General features: G+C 25.1%; 6 protein-coding genes across 6 annotated transcripts in view; 2 read left to right on the top strand and 4 right to left on the bottom strand.

Moving 5' to 3' along the window:
- Positions 1-3,568: 3,568 nt before the first annotated feature.
- Positions 3,569-4,137, bottom strand: Phum_PHUM517070 (uncharacterized protein; the record flags this gene model as incomplete). The annotated part of the gene is made up of 3 exons (XM_002431207.1): positions 3,569-3,646; positions 3,705-3,844; positions 4,047-4,137. The coding sequence occupies 3 exons, from the start codon at positions 4,135-4,137 to the stop codon at positions 3,569-3,571; spliced, it is 309 nt and encodes a 102-aa protein (XP_002431252.1).
- A 788-nt stretch (positions 4,138-4,925) lies between these two features.
- On the top strand, positions 4,926-5,990 carry Phum_PHUM517060 (GTP-binding nuclear protein RAN1, putative; the record flags this gene model as incomplete). Its single annotated transcript, XM_002431206.1, has 3 exons — positions 4,926-5,016; positions 5,353-5,685; positions 5,779-5,990. The coding sequence occupies 3 exons, from the start codon at positions 4,926-4,928 to the stop codon at positions 5,988-5,990; spliced, it is 636 nt and encodes a 211-aa protein (XP_002431251.1).
- A 2,923-nt stretch (positions 5,991-8,913) lies between these two features.
- Phum_PHUM517050 (Lamin-B receptor, putative) lies at positions 8,914-11,197 on the bottom strand (the record flags this gene model as incomplete). The annotated part of the gene is made up of 6 exons (XM_002431205.1): positions 8,914-9,074; positions 9,166-9,288; positions 9,419-9,785; positions 9,861-10,159; positions 10,230-10,733; positions 10,894-11,197. The coding sequence occupies 6 exons, from the start codon at positions 11,195-11,197 to the stop codon at positions 8,914-8,916; spliced, it is 1,758 nt and encodes a 585-aa protein (XP_002431250.1).
- Positions 11,198-12,651: 1,454 nt separating this feature from the next.
- On the bottom strand, positions 12,652-14,134 carry Phum_PHUM517040 (succinate dehydrogenase, cytochrome B560 subunit; the record flags this gene model as incomplete). Its single annotated transcript, XM_002431204.1, has 4 exons — positions 12,652-12,885; positions 13,349-13,423; positions 13,506-13,842; positions 14,118-14,134. 4 exons carry the CDS (start codon positions 14,132-14,134, stop codon positions 12,652-12,654), a joined length of 663 nt encoding a protein of 220 aa, XP_002431249.1.
- Positions 14,135-14,561: 427 nt separating this feature from the next.
- Phum_PHUM517030 (tetratricopeptide repeat protein 7B, putative) lies at positions 14,562-18,025 on the bottom strand (the record flags this gene model as incomplete). Its single annotated transcript, XM_002431203.1, has 9 exons — positions 14,562-15,130; positions 15,213-15,649; positions 15,737-15,916; positions 15,999-16,455; positions 16,557-16,814; positions 16,922-17,089; positions 17,173-17,341; positions 17,652-17,803; positions 17,902-18,025. The coding sequence occupies 9 exons, from the start codon at positions 18,023-18,025 to the stop codon at positions 14,562-14,564; spliced, it is 2,514 nt and encodes an 837-aa protein (XP_002431248.1).
- Positions 18,026-18,593: 568 nt separating this feature from the next.
- Positions 18,594-23,612, top strand: part of Phum_PHUM516920 (Pheromone receptor transcription factor, putative) — a gene marked incomplete at both ends in the record, with an annotated part of 6,196 nt that continues 1,177 nt past the window's right edge. Inside the window, 2 exons of the mRNA XM_002431202.1 lie at positions 18,594-18,646; positions 18,689-19,166. Of these exons, the coding sequence (XP_002431247.1) occupies positions 18,594-18,646; positions 18,689-19,166 (531 nt within the window). The remainder of the gene's footprint in view (positions 18,647-18,688; positions 19,167-23,612) is intronic.

The raw sequence follows: 23,612 nt of genomic DNA, 5'->3' as shown, positions 1-23,612 counted from the left end.
TCACCATCACCATCATCATCATAATTCATAAAATCATCGATGGTGGAAATACGACAAAATTTAATATAAAAAAAAAAAAATTTTCTTTTTTTATCGAAAAATTAAAAAAAAAAAAAAAAAAAAAAAGAATTTTCCAGAATAAAAAAAAATTGAATATTTTTAAATTTATTAAGATGTTAAAGTTAAGGTGTCATCAACTTTACAATTTTTTTTTTTATTGATTTTTTTTTTACTTAAAAAAAAAAATTTTTTTATTTTTTATTTTATATTAAAAAAAAAAAAAAAGAAAAAAAATGGAAGAAAAAAAACGTTCAGAAAAGAAAAAAACAAAACAAAACAAAACTTTAAAAAAAAATTTTTTTTTAAGGATTTCGAGCCAAAAAGTTTTAAAAAATTTTCCTCTTACCCCTCCTCTCTTTTTCCCGCCTCCTCATCCTCTCCCTCCCTCCCTCTTTCCCTCCCCCTTTTTTTTCGTAAAACCTTTTTTTTTTTTTATCCCCTTATTTTACTTAAAACAACCTTTCCAAACATTTAAATAAAACCTTTTTATACTTAAATTAAATTAAATTTAAAAAAAAAAAAAAAAAAAGGTTTTGCATACATATATGTATTATTATTATCATTATTATTATTATTACTTTTTTTTTAAAATAATTTTTACATAATTATACGTACGTAGGTAAAAAAAAAAAGGAAAAAAAGGAAGAAAAAAAAAGGAAAAAATTACCCGGTCACGTAAAATAGAGAGAAAAAAAAAAATTTTTCTTTCCATCCATTCGTCCACCCCCTACCCCCCCCTTCCTCATTCTTTTTTTCATCCCTTTTTTTTTTGGAATGCAACGACGACGTTTTTCTCCCCTCCCTCCCTCCCCCTCCTTTTCTTCTTCACCATTTTTTTTCTTTTTCCAAGGTAAAAAAAAAAAAAAAATACTAAAGTTTCACCTTTTTTTTGTTTTATTGTCTTTAAGAGATAAAATTTAAGGGATGAAAACAAGAAGAAGAAGAAGAAAAAGGAAAACTTTTGGACTCTTTGAATTTTCCTACGAAAAAAAAAGGAAAAAAAAAAAAAAAGGAAAAAAAAAAAAAAAGGAAAAATCCGTTTTCGTGAAAATTCAAATACTTTAAAAGTTTTTTATTTTTTTATTTTTTATTTTTTCGTATACGAGATAAATACACGCAAAAAAAAAAAAAATTCGCCGCCATTTTGTTTATTTATTAAAAAACATAAATATAAACGAACCCCCCCCGGTTCCCTCCCCCCGAAAAAAAAAAATTTATTTATTTGTTTTGTTAAAACGTTTTAAAAATCAAAAGGGTTTTGTTTTTCCATTTTTTTTTTTTTTGGTTTTTTTTTTTTTTTTTTGGTTTTTTTTTTCAATAAACATTTTTTAAAAAAAAAAAAGGGTTTTTGTTTGTTTTTTCCCCCTAACTTAATTCCCCTCCTCCTCTTCCCCCCCCCCTTTTTTTTTTAATTTTTTTTTTTTTTTTTTTGAAAAATTTGGGGGGGGGGGTTTCAATAATGGCGATAGTAATGGTGGTAATGAAAAATAATTTTTTTAAAAAAAAAAAACGCCTTTTTTACGGGGTTTTTTTTTTTTTGTTTGCTTTTTTTTTAAAAAAAAAAAAAAAAAAAAAAAAAAAACATTTAAAAGGAAAAAAGAAAAAGGAAAAAAAAAGAAAAAAAAAAAGGAAAAAATTTTCTCAGGTTTTCTCTTCTACATAAATCTAAATTTCGAAAGAATGTTTTATAGTCTAACCGAAAAAAAAGAAAAGTTAAAATATATTACAAGAACGCGGCGATTTTCTTTTTTCTTCTCCTTCTTCTATTCTTCTGCTTTTTCTTCTGCTTTTTCTTCTGCTTTAAAAAAAAAAAAAAAAAACTCGCGGGAAAATTCACTCTCCTCCCCTTCTTTCCCCGCCTCTCTACAAATCCAATCGTTTTTAAATTAAATTTTTTTTCTTTTTTTTTTTTTTTTTTTAAGGTCCCGATAATAAATAAAATAATGATGATGATAATAATAATAATGATAATGATAATAATAATAATAATGTTTTATTTTTAAACTTAAATTCTTACGTAATAATAATAAATAAATGTAGCGTGTAAGAGTGAATAATCATTTTTTTTTCAAAACATCGACACAAAAATCTATTACCACGACAAATTTTTTTCCTCTTTTCCTTCCTTTCCCTTCTTTTCCCTTCTTTTCTTCTTCTTCTATCATTCGTTTTAAATAAAAAATTATATAAAATTTTTTTTTTTTTTTAAATAAAATCAACTCGAATTTTTACACACACACACACACACTTTTTAGAAAAACGTATTCAAATCTAAGCCTAATCTTCTGTTAACCCGTTGCTATGGAAAATATATATATATATATTTCTAGAATTTTCTTTTCTTTTCAGTTTTCTTTTTTTTTTAACTGATTGCTTTAAATGAAGTAGAAATTTTATTACTTTCAACTTAAAAAGATTTCCTATTATTATTATTATCATCTAACTGGATTTTTTACGCTAGTTTATAATATATCTATTTTTTGTAAACGCTCGCGTTTGATGATAATAATAATACTTAAACATTAATCATTACTTATTTTTATTTACAATAACTTTAAAGAATTTTTTTATTTTTATTTATTTATTTATTTTTAAATTTATTATTTGTCACACAAAAGAAAAGGAAAAGGAAAAACGATTGTATGGACGCCATTTTTTTTCCTTCTTGTTCGTTTTTTTTTTTTTTTTTTAATTTATCGATGAAATACCTTTTGAAAGAAGAAGAAATTTTTTTTATTAAATTTTTTTTTCCGTGACTTGTTGACTGATTATTTATTATTATTATTATTAAGAGAGAGTTAAAATTTTAATTAAATTTTGTATATAAAAATATTTGAAAAATTGTTTAAATCAAACGTTGGCGGCGGCGGCGGCCATTTTTTTTGTGCACATAATAAAAGAGTAAAAAATCAAAAGAAAACAGAAAAATGTCAACGTTTAAAACGAAATTTTTTGTTATTTTTTCACCAAATACAAAACTACAAATAAAACTAATTATATATAAATAAATTGTTTAAATAATAATAATAATAATAATAATTACAACGTCATTTATTAACAAATAAAAAAAAAAGGGTCGCGTTTATAATTAAATGTAAGAATTTAAATTATTACTGCGGTTAAAATAATAATAATAATAATAATTGATGTAATTTATATTCTAATAAATAAATTTAAAAAAAAAAATTAATTAATCAAGTAATTAATAAAGAGAGAAAGAGAGAGAGAGAGAAAGAGAGAGAGAGAGAGAGAGAGAAAACATTTTCACGTATCAACAACTAAAGGGTAATAACAACAACAATAAGAGAAAATGTTTTTTTTTTTTTGTTTCCTTTAAGCAGAAAGAAAAACTAACCTGAGATTTTATTAATAATTTAAAATATTCATAATTTAATAAAATAATAATAATAATAATATTTATCTAAATTGTTATTATAAAAAATTAAATCTTTTTGAATTATTTATAGATAAATTCAAGTTTGTGGTGTTCTTGGTATTTTAGGCCTTGCTAAAAAACCTTCATAATATTCTCTTTCAGTTTCACTTGTTGGCTCATAAATTCTACCATTTTCATCAACAATTTGTCCTTTATTTAATTCCATTTCATTATTATTATTATTATTATTGTTTTCTGCTGTTGTCACATCCACAATTTTAAAACTTTTCTTATTTCCTAATAAATCTGGATATAGGGTAGCATAAGATTCTATTTCTGATATTATTTCACTATTAACACCTTGTTTAATGGAATCTTCTAAAACATCCGTTAATAATATTGTTAAACCTGAAATTTATATAAATAGGTACAGATAGATTTGTATTTTAAATCAATAAAAATATCAAAAAAATAATAAATTAAAATTTATTTTCTATGAAAAAATAAAAAAAACTAAAGGAAAATTGTGAAAATTTTTTGATCTTTTTTCAAATTAAAAAGAATGTGTGTGTTTTTTTATTAAATATAAAAAAAAGGTTTTCTGGCATACCTAAAAGCCTTTTATGATTTCTTTTTAATGTTATATATTTTGTTTGAAGTCTTTCAAATTTACTTTTTAAAACTTTGCAGTTACAAGCCATTGTTTCTTTTAAAATTACTTGAAAATTTTCCTTGGTAACGAAAAAAAAAAAAAAAAAAAAATGTATTTTCGCGCATGGTTTTTCCATGAATTCCAACAATATATATATTGTGGAAAATTTGGCGGGATTTCGTTCTTATAAAAAGAAAATTAAATTAATTGATTTTAAATTTTCATATTGTCGTCCATGTTAAAAATACTAAATTCATATTTAAAAAAAAAAAATTTCGATTTTTTTATTTATGGCGGCAAAACCTAAAATAAAATATCAAAATACCTGTTTAATTGTTATTTTTACTCTTTAAAATTCAAATATAAACTATTTTTATTTAAAAAATAACTCGACGACTATAATCTTTTAACGACGACGATAAATTTTTTCTTTTTTTTTTTCGATTTACTACTTTGGCGGTTATTATCCGTAACAAAGCCTTCAATATCCACTATTTTTTTCTCCTTTTTTTTCGTAAGATAAAGGGGGCATCGATATTTTGCGTTGACTTCATTTTTAATTTATCTATTTATGATTTCTTTTTAAAAAAAAAAAAAAAAATCTGGATTTATATACAATAAGTTATTTTGTAATAAAATAGGTTTTTTTTTTTATTTATATTTTTAAAAATTATGTTATTGTTATAAGTGTTTAATTATTACTCGTGTATTTAATTAAAATGTCAGAATCATACGGTTAGTTATATTGAAATTTTTTTTTTTTTTTTTTTTTATGTACAAGTGGTCATCATCATCATTTGACAGAAGAGAATTTAATAATAATAATTATAATTTTTTATGTTTTTAGATTATTTGTTTAAATTTTTGGTCATTGGAAGTGCAGGCTGTGGAAAATCATGTTTATTGTATCAGTTTATTAGAAACCAATGTGAGTACATTTATATTTTTTACTTAAAATTATAAAATCAATAAATTTTTTTTTTTTTTTTTCACCTCCATGTATATTAAAAACTGATTTTTCAATTTATCACACATTCATATTGTAAAAAAAAAGTAAAACTCTTATAATTAACCGTTAAAAAAAATGAATTTGTATTTACGTATTTATTTCAATATTTGATTCTTGCATAATAATTCACGTTACGTTCAATAACCACGAGAAAATTAAATTCATTTTAATTATTATTATTATATTAATAAGGGCATTAAACTGTTAAATAATATTATTACATCAATTTTAATTGGAATTTTTTTTTTTTTGTAGTCAAAGAAGATAGTAGTTACACGATTGGAGTAGAATTTGGATCGAAAATAGTTAACGTAGGTGGAAAAAGTGTTAAACTTCAAATATGGGACACAGCTGGTCAAGAAAGATTTAGATCTGTTACAAAGGGATACTACAGAGGTGCTGCTGGTGCACTTCTTGTTTATGACATTACAAGTAGAGATTCGTTTAATGCATTATCAACATGGCTATCGGATACGAAAACGTTAGCCAGTCCGAATATTGTTATGCTACTTGTAGGTAATAAAAAAGACTTAGAAAAAGAAAGGGAAGTTACTTTTCTAGAAGCTAGTAAATTTGCACAAGAAAATGGTAAGATATTTTCCCACAGAAGAAGTTTTATAAATCTCCTTTTTTTTTTCTTTCTTTCATTACAAATTATTTTTTCATTTTAAATAATTTCAGAACTCATGTTTTTGGAAACAAGTGCTAAAAGTGGAGAATGCGTAGAAGAGGCCTTTTTGAAATGTTCCAAATCTATATTAGCTAAAATAGAAGCTGGAGAACTTGAACCTGATAGATTAGGATCTGGAATACAATATGGAGATTCTAAATTAAAATATCTTCATAGAGATGGACAATCTGGGAGGCAGTCGGATTGTGTTTGTCGTATGTGATATGTTATTTATTATTCTTATATTATTAAATTGTTTATTTATAAGTTTTCATTTATATATATTTATATATAGATATATATATAATTAGTGCAAATTAGTTTTTCACAGTGGGTAAAAAAAAAAAAATTTTTTATTTTTATTATTATTATTATTTTTTATCATTATTACTTTTTTTCTATTCACGGCACAAAAAAAATTTGTAAAAAAAAAAAAATTTTTTTTTTTCCTTTTTATTATTTAAGTATTATTATTATTATTATTTAAAAGTAGTGTGTAAATGTTAATTTAAGCAATATCAATGTCTCTATCTATCTAATAATGTCTCTTATTAATAATATTAAATTATTATTTTTTATTAATGACTGATAATCGAGAAAAAAAAAAAAATTATTTTCTTTAATTGTATGTAACAAAAAAAAATATTTTGGCTTTCTCTCTCTCTCTCTCTATTTGTGGATACAAAAATTAATTTATTTTGTAATGTTATGACAAAACAAACAAACAAACAAACAAACAGACAAACAGTTAAAAAAATTAAACGGTGTAATTATATTATAAATGTGAATTGTTTAAACAAAATTTTTTTTTGTTCATTGTCTTTCCCAAAAGCTATATACTAATGCCTTTAAAAAAAAAAAAAATTATATTTTTACATAAAATCCATATTAAAATTTAATTTTATCGCATTTAATTAAATAAATATTAGTATTATTATTATTATTATTTAAAGCTTTCTTATAATATGATAAATTTAATATTTAAAGTAAAAAAAAAAAATTCATGTCATTTTCATTATTATTAATTTTATATACTCATACAATAAATTAACAATAATTTTATAATTAATGTTTTTTTAAAATTATTATAAATCATGTCGTTGTTTATTAATTAATTAATTAATTAATTTATGCATTTAATTATTATTATTATTATTATTTAATTATTATTATAAAATTTAATGGGATCATACATATACACAGATACACTCATACAAACTCAAGCTTTAGTTTTTTTTTACTTAATTATATTTATATATATGTAATTTAAAAATTTATTTTTTTTTTATTAGTTCATTATTCATTTATTTAAATAAATTAAATAAATAAATTATTATTTTATTAAATTTATTAAATTTATATAAAAAAAAAAAAAAAACTTTAGCTTTGGCATTTAATAAAAAAATGAAAATCGACAAATCATTTTATGCATCATTAAACTTTTTTCTTTTTTCTCTCTCTTCTATTCCTTTTATTTATTTTTTTATTTTATGTAAAATTACCGTTAATAAAAAATAATAATAATAATAATAATAATAATAATAATAATAATAAATTTGTTGTTTTTTTATATTTATTTATATTATGTGCTTTTCAAACATTAAAAAAAAATTCTTATTTTATTTATCATAAAATTAACTTTAAAAAAAAAAAAACCTTTTAAAATCGATATTAAATAAAAATTATTATTATTATTATTATTATCAAATCAATCAAGTACGTTTATCAGGAATGCATTTTAATTTATTATTATTATTATTATTATTATAGTAAAAATCTTTTTAAACTCTCACATTTACTGATAACAAACAGGTTAAAAAAGGATCGATAAAAAATAGAACTCACGTAATTATATATAAAAAAAAATTCATTTATTATTATTATTATTATTATTATTAACGCAATAAAAAAAAAAAAAATTAATAAAGTTTTACGATTCGTTCGTTCATTCATTCATTCATTCATAAAACTTTATGTATAAAAAATAATTTGTTTCTTTTTATTAATTAAATACATTTTTTCCGTTATTAGTTACTATTATTATTATTATTTTATTATTCTTCTCGACTTTTTAATAATTTTTATTTTTAATTATTAAAGAAAGAAAGAAAGAAAGAAAGAAAAATGTGTCACCGCTCGAAAATAATAAAATAATAATAATAATAATATTTATTTTTAAAAAATTTTTCAACGGTTTAAAATATACATAAAATTTTATTTTCTCCCATTTTTTTTCCTTTTAATTTAAAACATTTGGCAATCGTTATTCTCGAAATTTCCATTCCTCCCTCTCTTCCTTCCTTCCATCCATTCTTTCTTAAAATTTAACAAAATACTTTTTAATAATATTACTAAAAACTATAATCATAATAATAATAATTTTTTTTATTTAAAAATGAAAAAAACGTTTTTTTTTTTTTTGACTACTACAATTATTACGCTACTAAAACAACTACAACAACTACTACTAATACTAATACATAGCTAAGTTATAAAAATCTATCCGTAAAAAAAAAATAAATCAATATTTAAACAGTTTAATTTTATTTTACATGAATTATTATTATTATTATTGCTGAGTAAAAACCTGAAAATGCCTTTTTTTCCTTTTCCTTCTTTTAAAAGATAAAAATAAAATTAAATATAATTTATTATTTTATTACTTAAAAACTTTTTTATATACCTTTTTACTTTTTTTCTTTCCATTTCTACTCAAGGCACGTATTGTAAATTTATCTATCTATATATATAACCTTTATTTTATTACTATTATCATCATCATCATCATTATTATCATTATTATTATTGTTTGTACTAAATTTAAAACTTAACTATTTAAAAAACTTTTTGGCACAATAATTTTTTTCTTTCTTTCTTTCTCATTTGTTTATAATATTTATTAGTATCGTTTTAAATTATTATTATTATTATTATCATTACGTAAAACGGCGTTCAGTTAAGTTATAAAAAAAATATCCCGTTTGAAAAAATTGAGATCCTGATTTTTTTTCATCCCTTTTTATCCCTTTTTTTGGTCATGTAAATTAAATTAACTGATTTCCTTTAACTCATCGACTTTTCTTCCCTTTTTCTTTTTGTTTTCTTATCATTTCATTAGTTTATTATTTTTTTTTTTTTTTATAATTTTAATAAACTCGTGGGAAAATTTTGTAAGGTACTCGATTACAATATTCGTTCCAAAACGACTGATAACGAGTCCCGCAAAATTCATCCACCCGTTTGGCTCTTATCATCATCAAAAGTGTTATCGTTAATGGGACCGCGTAGGGGAGACCGTGGGAAAAACCTAAAAAAAAAAAACCATTTGTTTTTATTTAATTAATTTTTTTTTTTTTATTAAAAACCCGCAGCGTTCCCGGAAAATCCAGCCGACGTACCTGAGGACGATGCCCAAGCCCAATGAAGAATAATAAAACCGAGATAATTTGGATGACGTACCCAACCCCACCAACCTGTGACGAGTAATTTTTTACCTCTGTTGGTCGACATGGTTTCTAAATCTAAAAACGTCAAATTTTTTTTTTTTTTTTTTTAATTAAATATATCCGTAAGCGAAACATTGTTTAAATAAATTTTCATTAATAATAATGATTTTTCTTATGTTTATAAAAAAAAGTGGGGGATACTCACGCGACAAAGCGGGATTCAATGGATTTTTTCTAAAAACTGCTTTTTGTAAATTACTAGCTCTGTGTACAATGTATCCCGTGACGAAAAGGAACCCGGTTAAAACCACGTTCCACAAAGGGATTTCCAAATTATGAATTATTATATTTTTTGTTATCAATAATGTGAAAAAGGGATACAGAAAATATTTCAATACGAACAAACAACCCACTCCTTCGTACATGGCTTCGAAAGTCGTTGGAAAATAATTTTCGAACCAGAAAAAATCAAAAACCAGGAGAGAATTTATAACGAGATTTGTCGTCAAAGCATATGAAAGTTCTTTTTTGCTTTCGTAAATTTTCAATGCCATTATTCCATTTATGAGAAGCTGGAAAAACATATTAATAATAATAATAATTAAGATAAACCTTTAAATATTATTTAAATTTTCACGGGTATTTACCATTCCGTTTAAACAAGTCCTAATCAATAAAACTTTAACGTTGATTTTTCCAAATAATAAAGGATTTATTTCACGTCCTTTGTAAAATTGATAAAATTTATTTTCCACGATGCACAGGGGGTTCAAACCTATGACGGGGGCTTTGCCCCCTTTTAAAAATAATATAAATCCGAGAAAATAAGATAATATTATCGTGAATGTAAGGCATGGAATTAAATTTTCATTAATTGTCGTTACTGGTAATTCAAATTTCCACATTCCTGCAACTACTCCGACCGTTAAAAAGGTACAAAGTAAACCTGAAAATACTTAAAGGTGTTAATCATCCAAATTTTTATTTTATTAATAGCAAATGAGGTTTATACGAACCATTGCAACGATACTGAAGAATACCGTGAATTCCAGGTGGTCCGTAGACTATTTTACCAATGGGAAGAAGAGAGAAAAAAATTTGTAGAAAAACAAAACCGATGATGAGACCACTTATGTGTAAATTAAAATAATTTTCCAATTTGGGAAATTGATTTAATTTATCAATATAACAATTGTTGTATTTGCAAATAATGTGTAAAAATAATACTACTGATGGAGGGATGAAAAGACCTGTTATGATTTTTATCCATTGCGGAATAATAAATGAAAATGAAATTTTTTTCTTTGGATAATTATTTTCTTTTAAAATTGATTTAGTGTAATTATTATCTGGATTTATGGTATCTGTTTCTGGTAAGTAGCTAAGAACTGATGATGTCGAAGCTACTCTATAACTATTGGTTTTGCTTTGTGATAATTCTCTAGATATACTCCTCCTAATTACATCTTTGAGGATTGTTTCTTTCGATGAATTATCTTCGTATAATTTATCAGTTTGATCTGAAATTACATTGTAATTATAATTACTGGTGAATTATTGATATTATTTACAATAATTTTATTATAATTAAATTACCTATAACAATTTCAGACTTTGGAGGTTCAACGATATGATTATCATTATTTATTTCGATTTCTGATTTGGCGATCAAAGTTTTACTTTTAACTCTAGATGAAACTCTGACAGGACTTTTGATAGAAATGGACCGTGACCTTGAACGAGGCCTGCTTTTCCTCTGAGGAGATTTCGATTTAGATTTTGGCCTTGGCCTAGACCTCGATCTTGACCTTCCTCTTGTTTTCGAATTAACACCTTTTCGAGATCTACTTTTTGATCGAGCCTGATATGTTTTTCTCCCTAATGATTGACTTGCTCTATTCTTTCTCGGTGTTGATTTATTCTTAGGTGCCTCATTAACAACTATGGGTGACTTTTCCCTTGCCGCCGTTTTTTTATTCCGCATTTTTCTTTAATAAACAGGCAGTAAATTTTTTTACTTTAAACTATCATAAAAAAATATTGTAAACAAAACCCTGAAAGTTTCATATAGTAATTGACTATTTAAAAAAAAACTAATTGATGTAATTAAATAATGTGTGAAGATAATTTAAATATTTTTTTTATATTAATTTGAATTTCATTGCCACAAAAACAATAATTTGTCTAATAAAATCCAATCCTCTTAATAGAAGTATTAATGGTTAGATTAACTAATAATTGAATGACAGTCGCTGATAAAATAAGGTTACACAAAATTAACAAACTAAATAATTAAAATAATGTTATCTAAATTATTATTTATAGTAAAGACACAAATAAATAATAAAATATTCAAAACAGTTTCATTAGTAAACATTCAAGCGTGCGTTCCTACCGCATACATCAAAGGCGTCTAGTTTTTGAAATACTCTTTTATTTTTAAATTAAAATAATTTTAAAATAACTTCAACCGAAAAAAAAAACTTTTGAATAAATGCAAATTGTAATGAATAATGATTAGAAAAAAAAAAAACCAAATGAGAATTAAAATATTCAAAATCAAAGTTAATAAATAGTTTTTAATGAGAATAGTAAATAAGGTCCCCAACCAAGATTAATCCGGCTTTTGGCGGGAACTTATTTAAACAAATATATGACCTATATATTAATCTAAATAAATATTAATAATAATATTTACTGATTTAAAACGGTATTATGTAAAAAATAATAATATTTACCTTGTTTTTATTAAATTAAAAACTTCTCGAAGAGAGACGCCACTAATTTTTAATTTATTGGCTACAACAATACTACGTTAGTCGTTGAGAAATTTTCAATAAGTGGAAATTTAATGCAACGGTTATTCAATTACATATAAGTAATATAATAATGTTAAGACTTAATTTAAAACAAATAATAAAAATATTTAAATGTCGTTTATTATTTTCGTATATTAAATTCAAGAATCTATTTTTTTTTTTAACGAAATAAGTATTTTCATTTTCCCGCAATTTTTTTTTTTTTGGTTAATTTCTCCAAATATGTCATTTAATTTGTTATAATAACTGATTGTTAAATAAATGTCATTTAAATTTTAATTAGTCATTAATTAAAATAAATATTATTTAAAAAAATAAAATGATTACTACAAATTACTACTGATAAAAGGACTTACTTGTATTTATTTTGTTGATATTAAAAGTATAGAATAAATTTCAATCAAAAATTATTTTTCATCGATGCAAATATTGGTAAAAGTAATAATATTCTATGGAAAAATTGAAATCAAAATTTAAAAAAAATATAATTTAAACAAACAAATAATTTTTATAAATAACTAAAATTTTTCATTAGTACATGAACAGATCAAATGAATTTAATAAATTAAAATTACAAAAAAAAAAAAAAAAGAAATCAATATGTCATCTAAACTCAGTTTTAAAAAAATCTTCTCTTTTTCTTTTGTTTTTCCTCTTCAGCCTTCTTTTCTAATTCTGCTGCTATTTTAGCCTCTTCTTCTGCCTTTCTTTTCAACTTTAATTCTTTCTCGATTCTTTTAAACTCTTCGGCAACATAGAAAAGACCAAAACATGACAAAATTGTACATAAAAGTACTATACATCCACTTATATAAACTCCTTTAATAGTAAGTAATTTTCCAGTATCCCAAATCTGAAACAATTATTATATTTTAAATATTACTATAAAGCAAATTAAAAATGAAACGATTAAAAAAAAAATAAGAGGCAGGAGCTTGTAAAAAAGTTACTCGATAAATTTCAATTGAAATTAATCATTTAAATTTAAAATGAATGTTAATTAATGCATGAATAGTGAAGTAGGAAAATTATAAAAAAAATTCATTTTTATTTTGCAATAAATAAAAATCAAAAAGTTACTTCTTTTAGTCAAATTAAATTTAATTCAGTTTGAATTTTTTGTTCTAAAAAAAAAAAAAAAAAAGAAACCTTGAGGATGAAAATGAAAATTTGTTAACAAAGAAAAAATTGTAACCGAAAACAGGAAAAATACCTGCAAAATGAAAAAAAATGATGTTGATGAATAAAACTGAGCTCAGCTAATAATAAATAAATATCATCCTAGCCTACATAAAACACAAAGCTAAGCCTGACACTGCTGCAGCCATTAGCATTGTATAACCACTAATATAAACTCCTTTTAAACTTAAACTTTTGCCATTATCCCAAACCTGTAAATTTTAAAATAAAATTGCTTTACATTAATTACCCGATTATGATTAAAAAAATTAAAAATTTTTTTAAGCCACCTACCAAGTGGCGAACACCATTAAAGAAATGATAAGTAAAAGGGAATATGAGGCCAACTTTGAAAATTAAGAAAAATCCAGGATAGCAATGACTTATTCTCTGAACCACATCAAGCATGGGTTTACTTGAAAGTAAAGAAACTGTAGCAAATGTAACTGCATAACCTCCTAAAATAATACCAGTAAACCTATGCGATATAGACAATACGGCTGGTAATTCAAATTTGTATATTGTCAAATGTGGCGATGTGGGTCTGCATAATCGCATATTTCTTTCATCGTGACCTTCATTTGTAGTAGCTATCTGAGCTGGTCTGGGTTTTAAAGTAACTGTTCTGCATCTAAAATGTATATTTTTATAATGTCATAATAATAATAATTAAAAAAAAAAACTCAAAAAAAATTTCAAGGTAAAAAATTTTACTACTAAATATGTTTAAATATTGAACAAATCTTATAACTGATAAGATGCTTACTGCGAAAGAGAAAGCGATCGTAATCCGTCACAGCCCAAAAACCTTCTGCCAAATAATCTTTAAAAAAAAAAATTAAGATAATTAATATTTTACGTTGAAAAAATTATAATTTGAAAAATATAAAATTAATAACATATTACCTAGCAGTTAACGCCATTTTTACAGCCAGCTGTAAATTTTAAACTGATAATAAAAGGCTGTGTATGAATATTTTAAGACCTCCTTGAGTAAAACTAAGTTTCTATATTTACGTTTTTCTAAAATACGCGAGTTAATCTTTTAATAAAAATAATTTAAATAAAAAACACTCAAATTAGTTGTAACAGATTTATTTAACTTAAACAACAATAATAAATATTCCCGAAAATATTTAATTAAAATGATATACGTGTAATACCCATATAATTTTTACAATAATATATTTTGATTGTAACAATGATTTTAAGTAAATTTTATAAAACAAAAATATAGATATTATCAAACGTAAATTTAAATATATTTTAACTTATTTTATTTATTCGCGCATATTTCCGAACAAAAAATCTCCATGTGAAATTTTTATTATCATTACAAACCACAAAAAATTATTCAAAAGTTATAGGAATCATTGTAAAAGGCAGTGCAGGACTAGTAGTTTCAACTTCCAATGCAGTTAACATGCAATCGCTTGCACCTGCATATTCTTTCACTGATTCTAACACAATGCCCAAATTATACCAGGTTGTAAAAGAATTAGGATCGATTCTTGCTGCATCCCTCAGAGTTTTTTCAGCCAATCTATTGTATCCCAAATAGTAATATGTTAATCCTAAATGCTGAAGACTTTTTAAATGTGTTGGACTTATAGCGATTGCATTTTGAAACCATTGACAGGCTTCTGTGAATTCTGCTTTTTTCTCATAGATTAAACCTTTGGTGAACATAACTTGATGCGACAATGGATATATTGCAGTGGCTTCTTGCACACAGTCGGAAGCCCAATTTAATTCATTTAATTCAAGGTATATTTCGGCTAAAAGTAACCAAATTTGAACTTGTAAAATCCAAGCATGCTGCGGTCCAGGTCTTGGAGTAAAAGAACTAAGAGAAGAAGCCACTTCAGACAAAGCATGTTCCACTCGAGATGCGACGACAGATTGAGCATGTAGCGAGCCTGAAGGAAAAATTATTGAAAAATTACTCTCAAAAGTTTTTTTAAAAAAAAAAAATTAAATTTAAGTTTAAGAATAACATACTTGAATCCTTATCTGACATTTCTGCTGTATATAATTGAAATGTGCTTTTGGTATCACTTCGTTTATCTGAAGCATCCGCAGCATCCAACAGAGTTTGCTCTTCGTATAACACTTTCCAAACGCTTAACATTTGTTTGGCTGTGACTAAAGCTGCTTCTCCACCTTTATCATATAATTCCAAGTGTGCTTTAATATAAAGCAAATTAAGATCATCTGGATACTCCTCGAGAGCAGCTTCTAATAATTTTGATGATTCTTTATATTCTTTTTGAGCCGTTAGTAATAAAATTAATAGTTGCAAAGATGGAGCATGTTCCGGTCGGAATTCCAAAGCGCATTTAGCGTGCTTTATGGCATCCACAATTCGAAATGAACAAGCAAAATGAAGGGCTAAATAGTACTGCGCCAAGTGATCGTACGGATCGTATTTCACAGACCTGAAATAACAAACATCAAAAATTAATAAAAAAAATTATTATACCTAATTCATTGTTTTTAATAATACTTAAGAAAATGAAAGTTACTCGTTGAAATAATGCAGAGATTGTTCACTTAATTTTTTCTTTTCTACTCTCACGTAAGTTTGTTGTGCCTGAATGTGATACCCAATTCCTATGTATAAGAGACAACGAGAAACTAAGTTTGGTTCTTGTTTTTGGGCTTTTACCAATGCCTCTTTGCACCATTCTACACCTTCATTAGGTCTAAAAAAAAACAAAATTTATAAAACAAAAATTTAAAATATTTTGTTTTGATTTTTGACGAGAGATATTTTATTTCAGGTACCTTTCTAAATTTTCATAACAAATTCTTCCAGCAATCAAGCAGGGAATAGTATTTTTAGGCATAAGCCTTTTGACTTCTTTTAAAACGGCCAATGCATGAAAATGTTTACCCATTGTAACTAAGCAAAGAGCATATTGCATCCAAATATGTTTTTCTTCGAATGAAAATTTTAATGCTCTCTCAAGAACTTCATGTAAAATAGTAGCTTGTCCCCATCTCATGACAGTTACTGCTAAGAGATCATAAACTGCTTTTGCATTTTTAAGTGCTCTCAATCGAGCTTCTTCAAATTCTGGAGCTTGACTCAGGACTGTGTCTCGAACAGCCATAGCTTCACTTATTAATAATAATAATATTACTTCCTCATAATCAATTGTTGGTATAAATAAATTAAAGCCAGTATATTGTTTTGGTTTCCAAGGGCTCTCACTGGCAACTGGCTGAGTTTTTTTTGTACCTATCAAAATATACTTAATTAGAATTTTATATCACAATGAAAATCACTTAAATGCAACAGTTGTAGTATTAGACATTTAAAAAAAAAAAAAAAAAACTTACTTTTTACTGAAGAAGAAGGAGGAATGTATAAAGTGCCAGTAAGCCCTCTAAGTAAAACTTCAGCTAATTGCCTGGTAAGCGTTAATCTTACACTTTGTGTTGCACTGGATTCCACTGCACTTAGCATGCTTCTATACCTGGATACAGCTTGATCCAATCTCGAGGCTTGAACATAAAGCAAAGGAGCTCTTTGTAAAGCAGTTTCTAAAATGGGCCCAACTTGCCTAGCTGGTGCTGGAGGTTGTGGTGAATGGGAACCTGAAAAAAATTATTAAAATTTTACTTAAAAATAATGATTGTATCACAATCGGTACAAAGTTCAAAGTTTATAGTTTTAAAAAGCAATAAAACATAAGAATTATTACCAGAAGATGAAGTGGTTGTAGGTGGTTGTTGTTGTAATTTATCCAATTCTTGAAGGTATAATAATGTAAGATCTGCAGCTAACTCAAAACATTTCATAATTTGTTCTGTATGTTCGGCTAATTTGTATTTCGATGTAGAAGTTGGTGCTATTTTTTCCAAGCATAATCCTAAAAAGAAATAGTTTAGATTATTGTAGTAGTTAATTTTAACGCATCTAATATTTTTAAAGAAAAAAACACAAATAAATTACCTTTAATTGCATAAGATTCAGCTACAATTTTTAACCCCCTGCTGGGTAATTCTTTTTCAGTTAATGAATCCAATTCAGCATTTGTGTAATGTAATAAGGCATCGTTATAATTTCCACATGCATAATTTAATTTACCCAGAAGAAGGTTTCCGTCCAAGGCTACTCTTTCCTACACAATTTTTAAAACAGTAAATCACACATTTATATTTACATAAAGTTTTGTAATAAGTAAAATGGCATTCAATAGTGCATGTGCAAAGTAATTAAAAAATAAGTTTTTAAAAAAATACTTTTCTTGTGATTTATATGTTACATTAACAATTTTAAAAGTTGCAGTTCAAATCGGAAACAAGTAACAATATGTTCATTTCTACATATATTTTTTGCAAGTTTTGCTTTAAATTTAAACTTTATAAAAAATTTAAGCAAGGAAAATGTGTGAAAGGAAAAGAAAAAATATTAAGGAATGTTTAATTCACCTTCCTCCCTAATTCAGTAATTGCATTTAACAAATGTCTTTTAGCCTCGACTAAACCTTCTTGTGCTAATGGTATATTAATTTCAGTAGGTGGATGTTCTTCTAAAAATGATTCCAATTTTCCTTCTCCTAATAAAAAATCTGCTAAAGTTTCTGTAAGTAAAACATTGGAGAAGAATAAAATGAAATATAATATGATGTGGTATGAAGTAAGTAATAAGGTCATTTGTAAGTTAATGTGGCTTCTTTACCTTGAGCTGGAGCTCTAGATTTCAACTGTTCAGCTAATTCAATTACCCTATTCCATCTAGATTCCTCTCGACTTTTTTCAATTTCCGTTTCCAGACGAACGGCATTTCTGCCTTTACTGGTCATTTCCAGTTATTCTGGAATTTCCTTTTATTCAATGATCAGCTGATTGAATATTATCAACTGCCGTTTCATATCATTCATTTTCAAAGTAATATGAAATGTCCGCGGCCCTTATTTGGCATCAATGTTCATCCTTTTTTCATTTCCGCAGACTGAAATTTTTTACCATAAGAAATACTATTTTTACACCAAATTAATCGACGAAAACTTATTCTGGTCACTTTGGTGGGCGGTTCTTTGTTTTCCATACAAGGAGAACTTTACCAAATTTGGCAACAGCGACTTCTAAATATGGAAGAGTAGGGGGAGATAGGAGAAATGATTTGATTTTCTTGTATTCATCCGATATTGACACTAAAAATATTAATTAATTTTAATTAGTTAATTAATTATATACTAAAAATTTGACGGTGTTAATTTATAAAATTAATTTTTAGTTCATTTACGCATTACCAAGATAAAATTATTAAAAATAAAGAAGGACTGCTTTTTATTTCCCCTTCTTTTGACTCGCGCCATTGCGCATATAGGGTCAAATTACGATCAGTCGTTGTGCGGTCGTGAATCCAAAATGGTTATCGTGTATTATTTTCTTTACAATCGATTAGCCGGTGTTGCAATACGGTTGATGTGAATATTTACAAATGTTATTTTGTGATGAGATAGTGCTTGTGTCGATCGAGAGTACATGTTAGCCATGGAGGCGCAGGGCGGGGGCCGTGATACCCGTTTTAATTTAGGCTATAACATGTCTATGCTGAGCGGTGAAAGCTCTCCGGACATGTACTCAGGACACGGCCGGGCATCGAGCTCTTTGAACACCGCCATTGCCCGCAATTCATTATTACCAACTTCGTGTAATGTTGGAATCCCAAGAGGGATCAAAAGGACATCTTCGGATGTGTGTTTCGATCAAGAAGTTACGGGCGGAAGACCGATGACATCTCAACCCCTGTCCATCAATACAGACATTAGTTCGGAACTTGTGGACGATGGGTACACCCAAGTACAACAAAGTAAGAAAACCCCTCCGCCCAATGGTAAAAAGACTAAGGGACGGGTCAAAATTAAAATGGAATACATAGACAACAAACTTAGGAGATATACCACTTTTTTTAAGAGAAAGACTGGAATTATGAAAAAGGTAAGGGTGCAAGGTCCTTTAACTATGTTATGCTCTCCTGGCGCTAGGCATGTGAAAATATATATATATAGTAAAAAAAAAAAAAAAGAAAAAAACCAAAATAGAATGGGGAGAACCACGGTAAATGTAAGGTGGTGTCTCGGGGACCCAATTACTACTAATAGGCCATTGAGCACGTGCGTCTTTCATATCACAGCGGCGCAGTCGCGACACCTGGTAAATCCATCTCTTTTAAATTGTTATGATCATCACTTTATTATTATCAGTATTTACATTTTATACCTTGTAACTTTATTTTTTTTTACCTTGTCGCTAAAACAATGTTTCATTTTCCAAAAAAAAACTTAATATTTATTTCTAATGATAGCAGCACCACAATTAAATATATTTGATAAGAACTATTTATTAGTTATATCAAATTAGGCAATATTACATCCACTATAAAATGATATCGAAATTCTTTTGAGTTGTGATTTTATTATGTGTATGAGAAAGACTTTTACGAGTAAAATTTTTTTTCAATTAAAATTAATTTTTGGCTAAATCACATCATCACAGTCGACATGAAAGTTTTAAATTATTCAAATCATGACTTATATCAATAATTAAATCTGTGGAAATAGTTATGAAATTGTAAAATATTTAAGATATTAATTCTTGGAGACACTTTACTTTACACATGCACTACTCGAAGAGTGTGCTTTCGAATTCAAAAATTCTTACAACTCCAACATATTCGAGGTAACAATTTAAAGCATAAAAGTTATTTCATTTACTCGAAAAGTATTTTTAAAGTGTCAAAAATTCATAATATCAAATTTAACTTGTTCAATTTTTTATTATTTATTTATGTTTTCAATTTTTTTTTTTTTTCACAATTGAAAATATTTGTTATGATTGTCGAAAATCTTTTGTTTATTTTTTTAAAAAATCAGCATTTTAACATTTATTAATTTTTTTTTTTTTATCGAGAAATATTTATTTCTTTTTACATAATCATTTATGTAAAGATAAATTAAATTACTGTCATTTAATTATGACAATTAAAGGGTTACCATTTTTTTAGGAAAATTTCATGATTCAAGTTATGGTTAGAAGAAGACAAAAAATATTATTTAAATGGTTTCGATTAAAAAAAAACAAAATAAAAAAAGGGACAAGAAATAATTATAATATAATTTTTAAAAAAAAAATTGAAGGAAAGGAAACAAGAGAGAGAGAGAGAGAGAGATTATTTCAAGGTGATTAAACATTAAAAAGGAAATAACAAATATGAAATATTATTTTAAAAAAATAAAATGATGATATTGTCGACAGATAATCTTTTTAGTTATTTCATTAATAAATTACCTTAAAATATTTTTTTTATTTTTTTTTAACAAGTTTCATAACTATGTGATTATGTTTCCCTCTTTTTTTTTTAATAATATTTTTTAACCTCCTTCAGTGTGACCATTTATTTATTTATTTATTTATTTTGAAAAAAAGTGACATAATTACAATCCAAATTATTTTACTCGATTAAAATTTATTTTTGTGATTAATTAGTATTTTAATCTCTCTCCCCCCTCTCTCTATTTAAAAATTTATAAATTTTTTTAATTAAATTAAATTATTTTATTATTATTAAATTCATTTGAATAAAATTAAATTATTCCAAGTCGCAAATGTGTAAGGTTTAAAGTAAGAAAAAAAAAAATAATAATAAAGTTATTAAAATATTAGTCATTAAAGTTAGTATTGAGAAATACCCGAGTGTGAGTGAGTGAGTGACATGTGGAAGACTTTAATAATAATAATAATAATAATAATAATTTTGCAATTTTTCCCATTTTTTTTTTTGTTGGTTTTCCAAAGGATTATTACTAAGCTTTTATTTTAATCTCATTTAAAAATTAATTTAATAAGGAAAAAAAAGAAAAAATTTTTTTTTAATTTGGGATTTATTATTATTATTATTATTATTAATATTATTATTATTATTACTACTAGTATTATTATTACGTCGAGAAATTTTATTACGGCGTAATTAATCCGTAAAAAAAAATTGATTTGTTTATGTAATTTTTTTTTATTTTCAATTATTGCATTTAATTTTTTTATTATTATTAACATTTAAATGACGAAATCAAAAGACGAAGTAGTCAAGCACGAATTAAAATAAAATAATTATCATTATTATTATTATTAATATTATTTATTAATTTTCGAATGCGGCAAAAAAAAAATAAAAGGAAAAAAAATTAAAAATTAGTTATTAATTACAAATTAAGCGTGTGTGTCTCGAACAATAAGGCGCGTATGGGCAATTTTTGTTTTTCTTTTATTATTATTATTATTATTATTATTATTATTATTATTATTATTATTATTATTATTATTATTATTATTATTTATTTATTTATTTATTTAAATTCTTTTTGCCGTTGAAAAAAATTTTGCTCGCTTTAAATTATGCTAAATTGTTGGCAGTTCCTAAAAAAAAAAAAATGAAAAAATAAAACAAAATAAAAAAAAAAAAGTTTGCCGCCTTATTTTTTATAAAACAGGTTTTTTTTAAGGTGGTTTCCGTTGATTTGTAGCCTAGATTTTTCATATAATTTTAAAAAAGTTTTTTTTTCTCTCTCTCTCTCCTCTCTTTCCCTCTCTCTCCTCTCTCTTTCTCTCTCTATTTTTTCTTTTTTTTTTTTTTTTTTAATGTGGGTGGAAAATTTCATGGTTTGATGTCGTTGGAAAAAAAAAAGAAAAATTTCGTTTCGTTTTTGTTATGTGCTTGGAAAATTAAAAAAAAATTATGTACAAATAATTTAATGCGTCTCCCTCCACCCCCCCCCTCAAAAGAAAAGAAATTTAGTGTTAATATTAGTTAATTTTTAAAACATGTTTGTTGATGCCTTCTGCTAAGTGTAATGTAACAGCAGCAGAAAATTACCGAAAAGCGAAGGAAAATTAATATATACTGATGTAATTTATTTAATTATTATTATTATTATTATTATTATTACTTAAATGTGGGGGGAAGGGGGAGGGGGGAAATGAATGCCTCGTTTGCACTGTTACCCGTTACTGATATTGTTATCAATTGATTTTATCACCTTTTGACTCTCTCGCAAAAGAAATAAATAATTTTCTTAAGTTTTCCCGGTTGGAAAATTTTCGAAAAAAAAAAAAAAAAAATTTCAACCGTTAAAATGACTAATAATAATAATAATAATAATAATAATAATAATAATTTTTTTTAATTTTATTTTTCTCTCGGAAGAAATTTTCAGTCGAAATGGTTTTATAAAATTCGTAATAAGTTTAGATTTAATATTATTAGTATTAGTATTAGTATTAGTATTTGTTTTATTATTATCATTGTAATTTTTTTTTTTTTTTTTTACTCTCACCTTTTCCGAAGTAAAGTTTTCTCAGGGTAATAACATTCGAACGAATGTTAATAAATTATCGTAACGCACACACACGCACACGCACGCACATGCTCATGATTTTTTATTTTAATAACGTATAGATTGTCTCGATTTTATTCGTACAAAAAAAAGAAAAGAAAAAGAAACACAATCGGGAAAATCCACCGACGGAAAAAGAAGAAGTATAGTATGTAGGTGTCATCATTACCAGGTATTTTGAATTTTTCAAAAAAAAAAACTGAGAACATTTAGGAAAAAATTTTTTTTTTTTTAAACCTGGAAAAAATTACAGCTGTCTTAATTTGTTGTGAAGCCTTAAGGTATTTATTCAGTAGGTTGCATTAATTAGAATTACTACCTTGTTTTGTTAAAGTTTAATTTGAAAGAATGGCTTGGCCAATGGCCGCCGAACTTGAAAACTCTGCATTTTTTTTACTTGGAGATTTTTATCGAACGTATCCGTGCGTATATATATATATATGTATTCCTATGCGTGCGTACGTGCGTGTGCGTAAAAACTTAAATACTCATATAAAAATATATTAAAAAACAAATATATATATATATTTTTTTTATCATATCTACGTCAAATATAATTTTTTTCGGTCACGTATTTTTAAAATGGTCGACGTGTGTAATGCACAAAAAAAAAAAAAAAAAAAAAACAAAAATGCAATTTATTATAGGTTTTTATGACATTTGGTAGAAGAAGAAGAAGAAGAAAATATTCGAGTGTTTCACATTTATTATAATTTTAAAGGGGGGAAGGTTAGGGGGAAACCCGATGGTAAATAAATGACAGTGAATAATAATTCTTTTTTAAAGTTTTTTTTTTTTTCCTTTTTTTTTTCTTTTTGGACAAAGATTACGAATTAAAATATGAAAAAATTGATAGAGTATTAATTTTATTTTTCGAAATCGAAATTTCATTTTTAAAATGGCGTAAATTTGTTGGTAATAAATCCGGTATTACGTCGATAAAATAACTGGGGGGGGGGGTAACACTAGTGGTCATATTTATTTTTTTTTTAAA

This window comes from Pediculus humanus, genomic scaffold (assembly GCF_000006295.1).
Source record: "Pediculus humanus corporis 1103172108282 genomic scaffold, whole genome shotgun sequence".
Classification (NCBI taxonomy): Eukaryota; Metazoa; Arthropoda; class Insecta; order Psocodea; family Pediculidae; genus Pediculus; species Pediculus humanus.
Note: the sequence above shows the minus strand (reverse complement) of the source record. Positions and strands in the feature narration are given on the sequence as shown.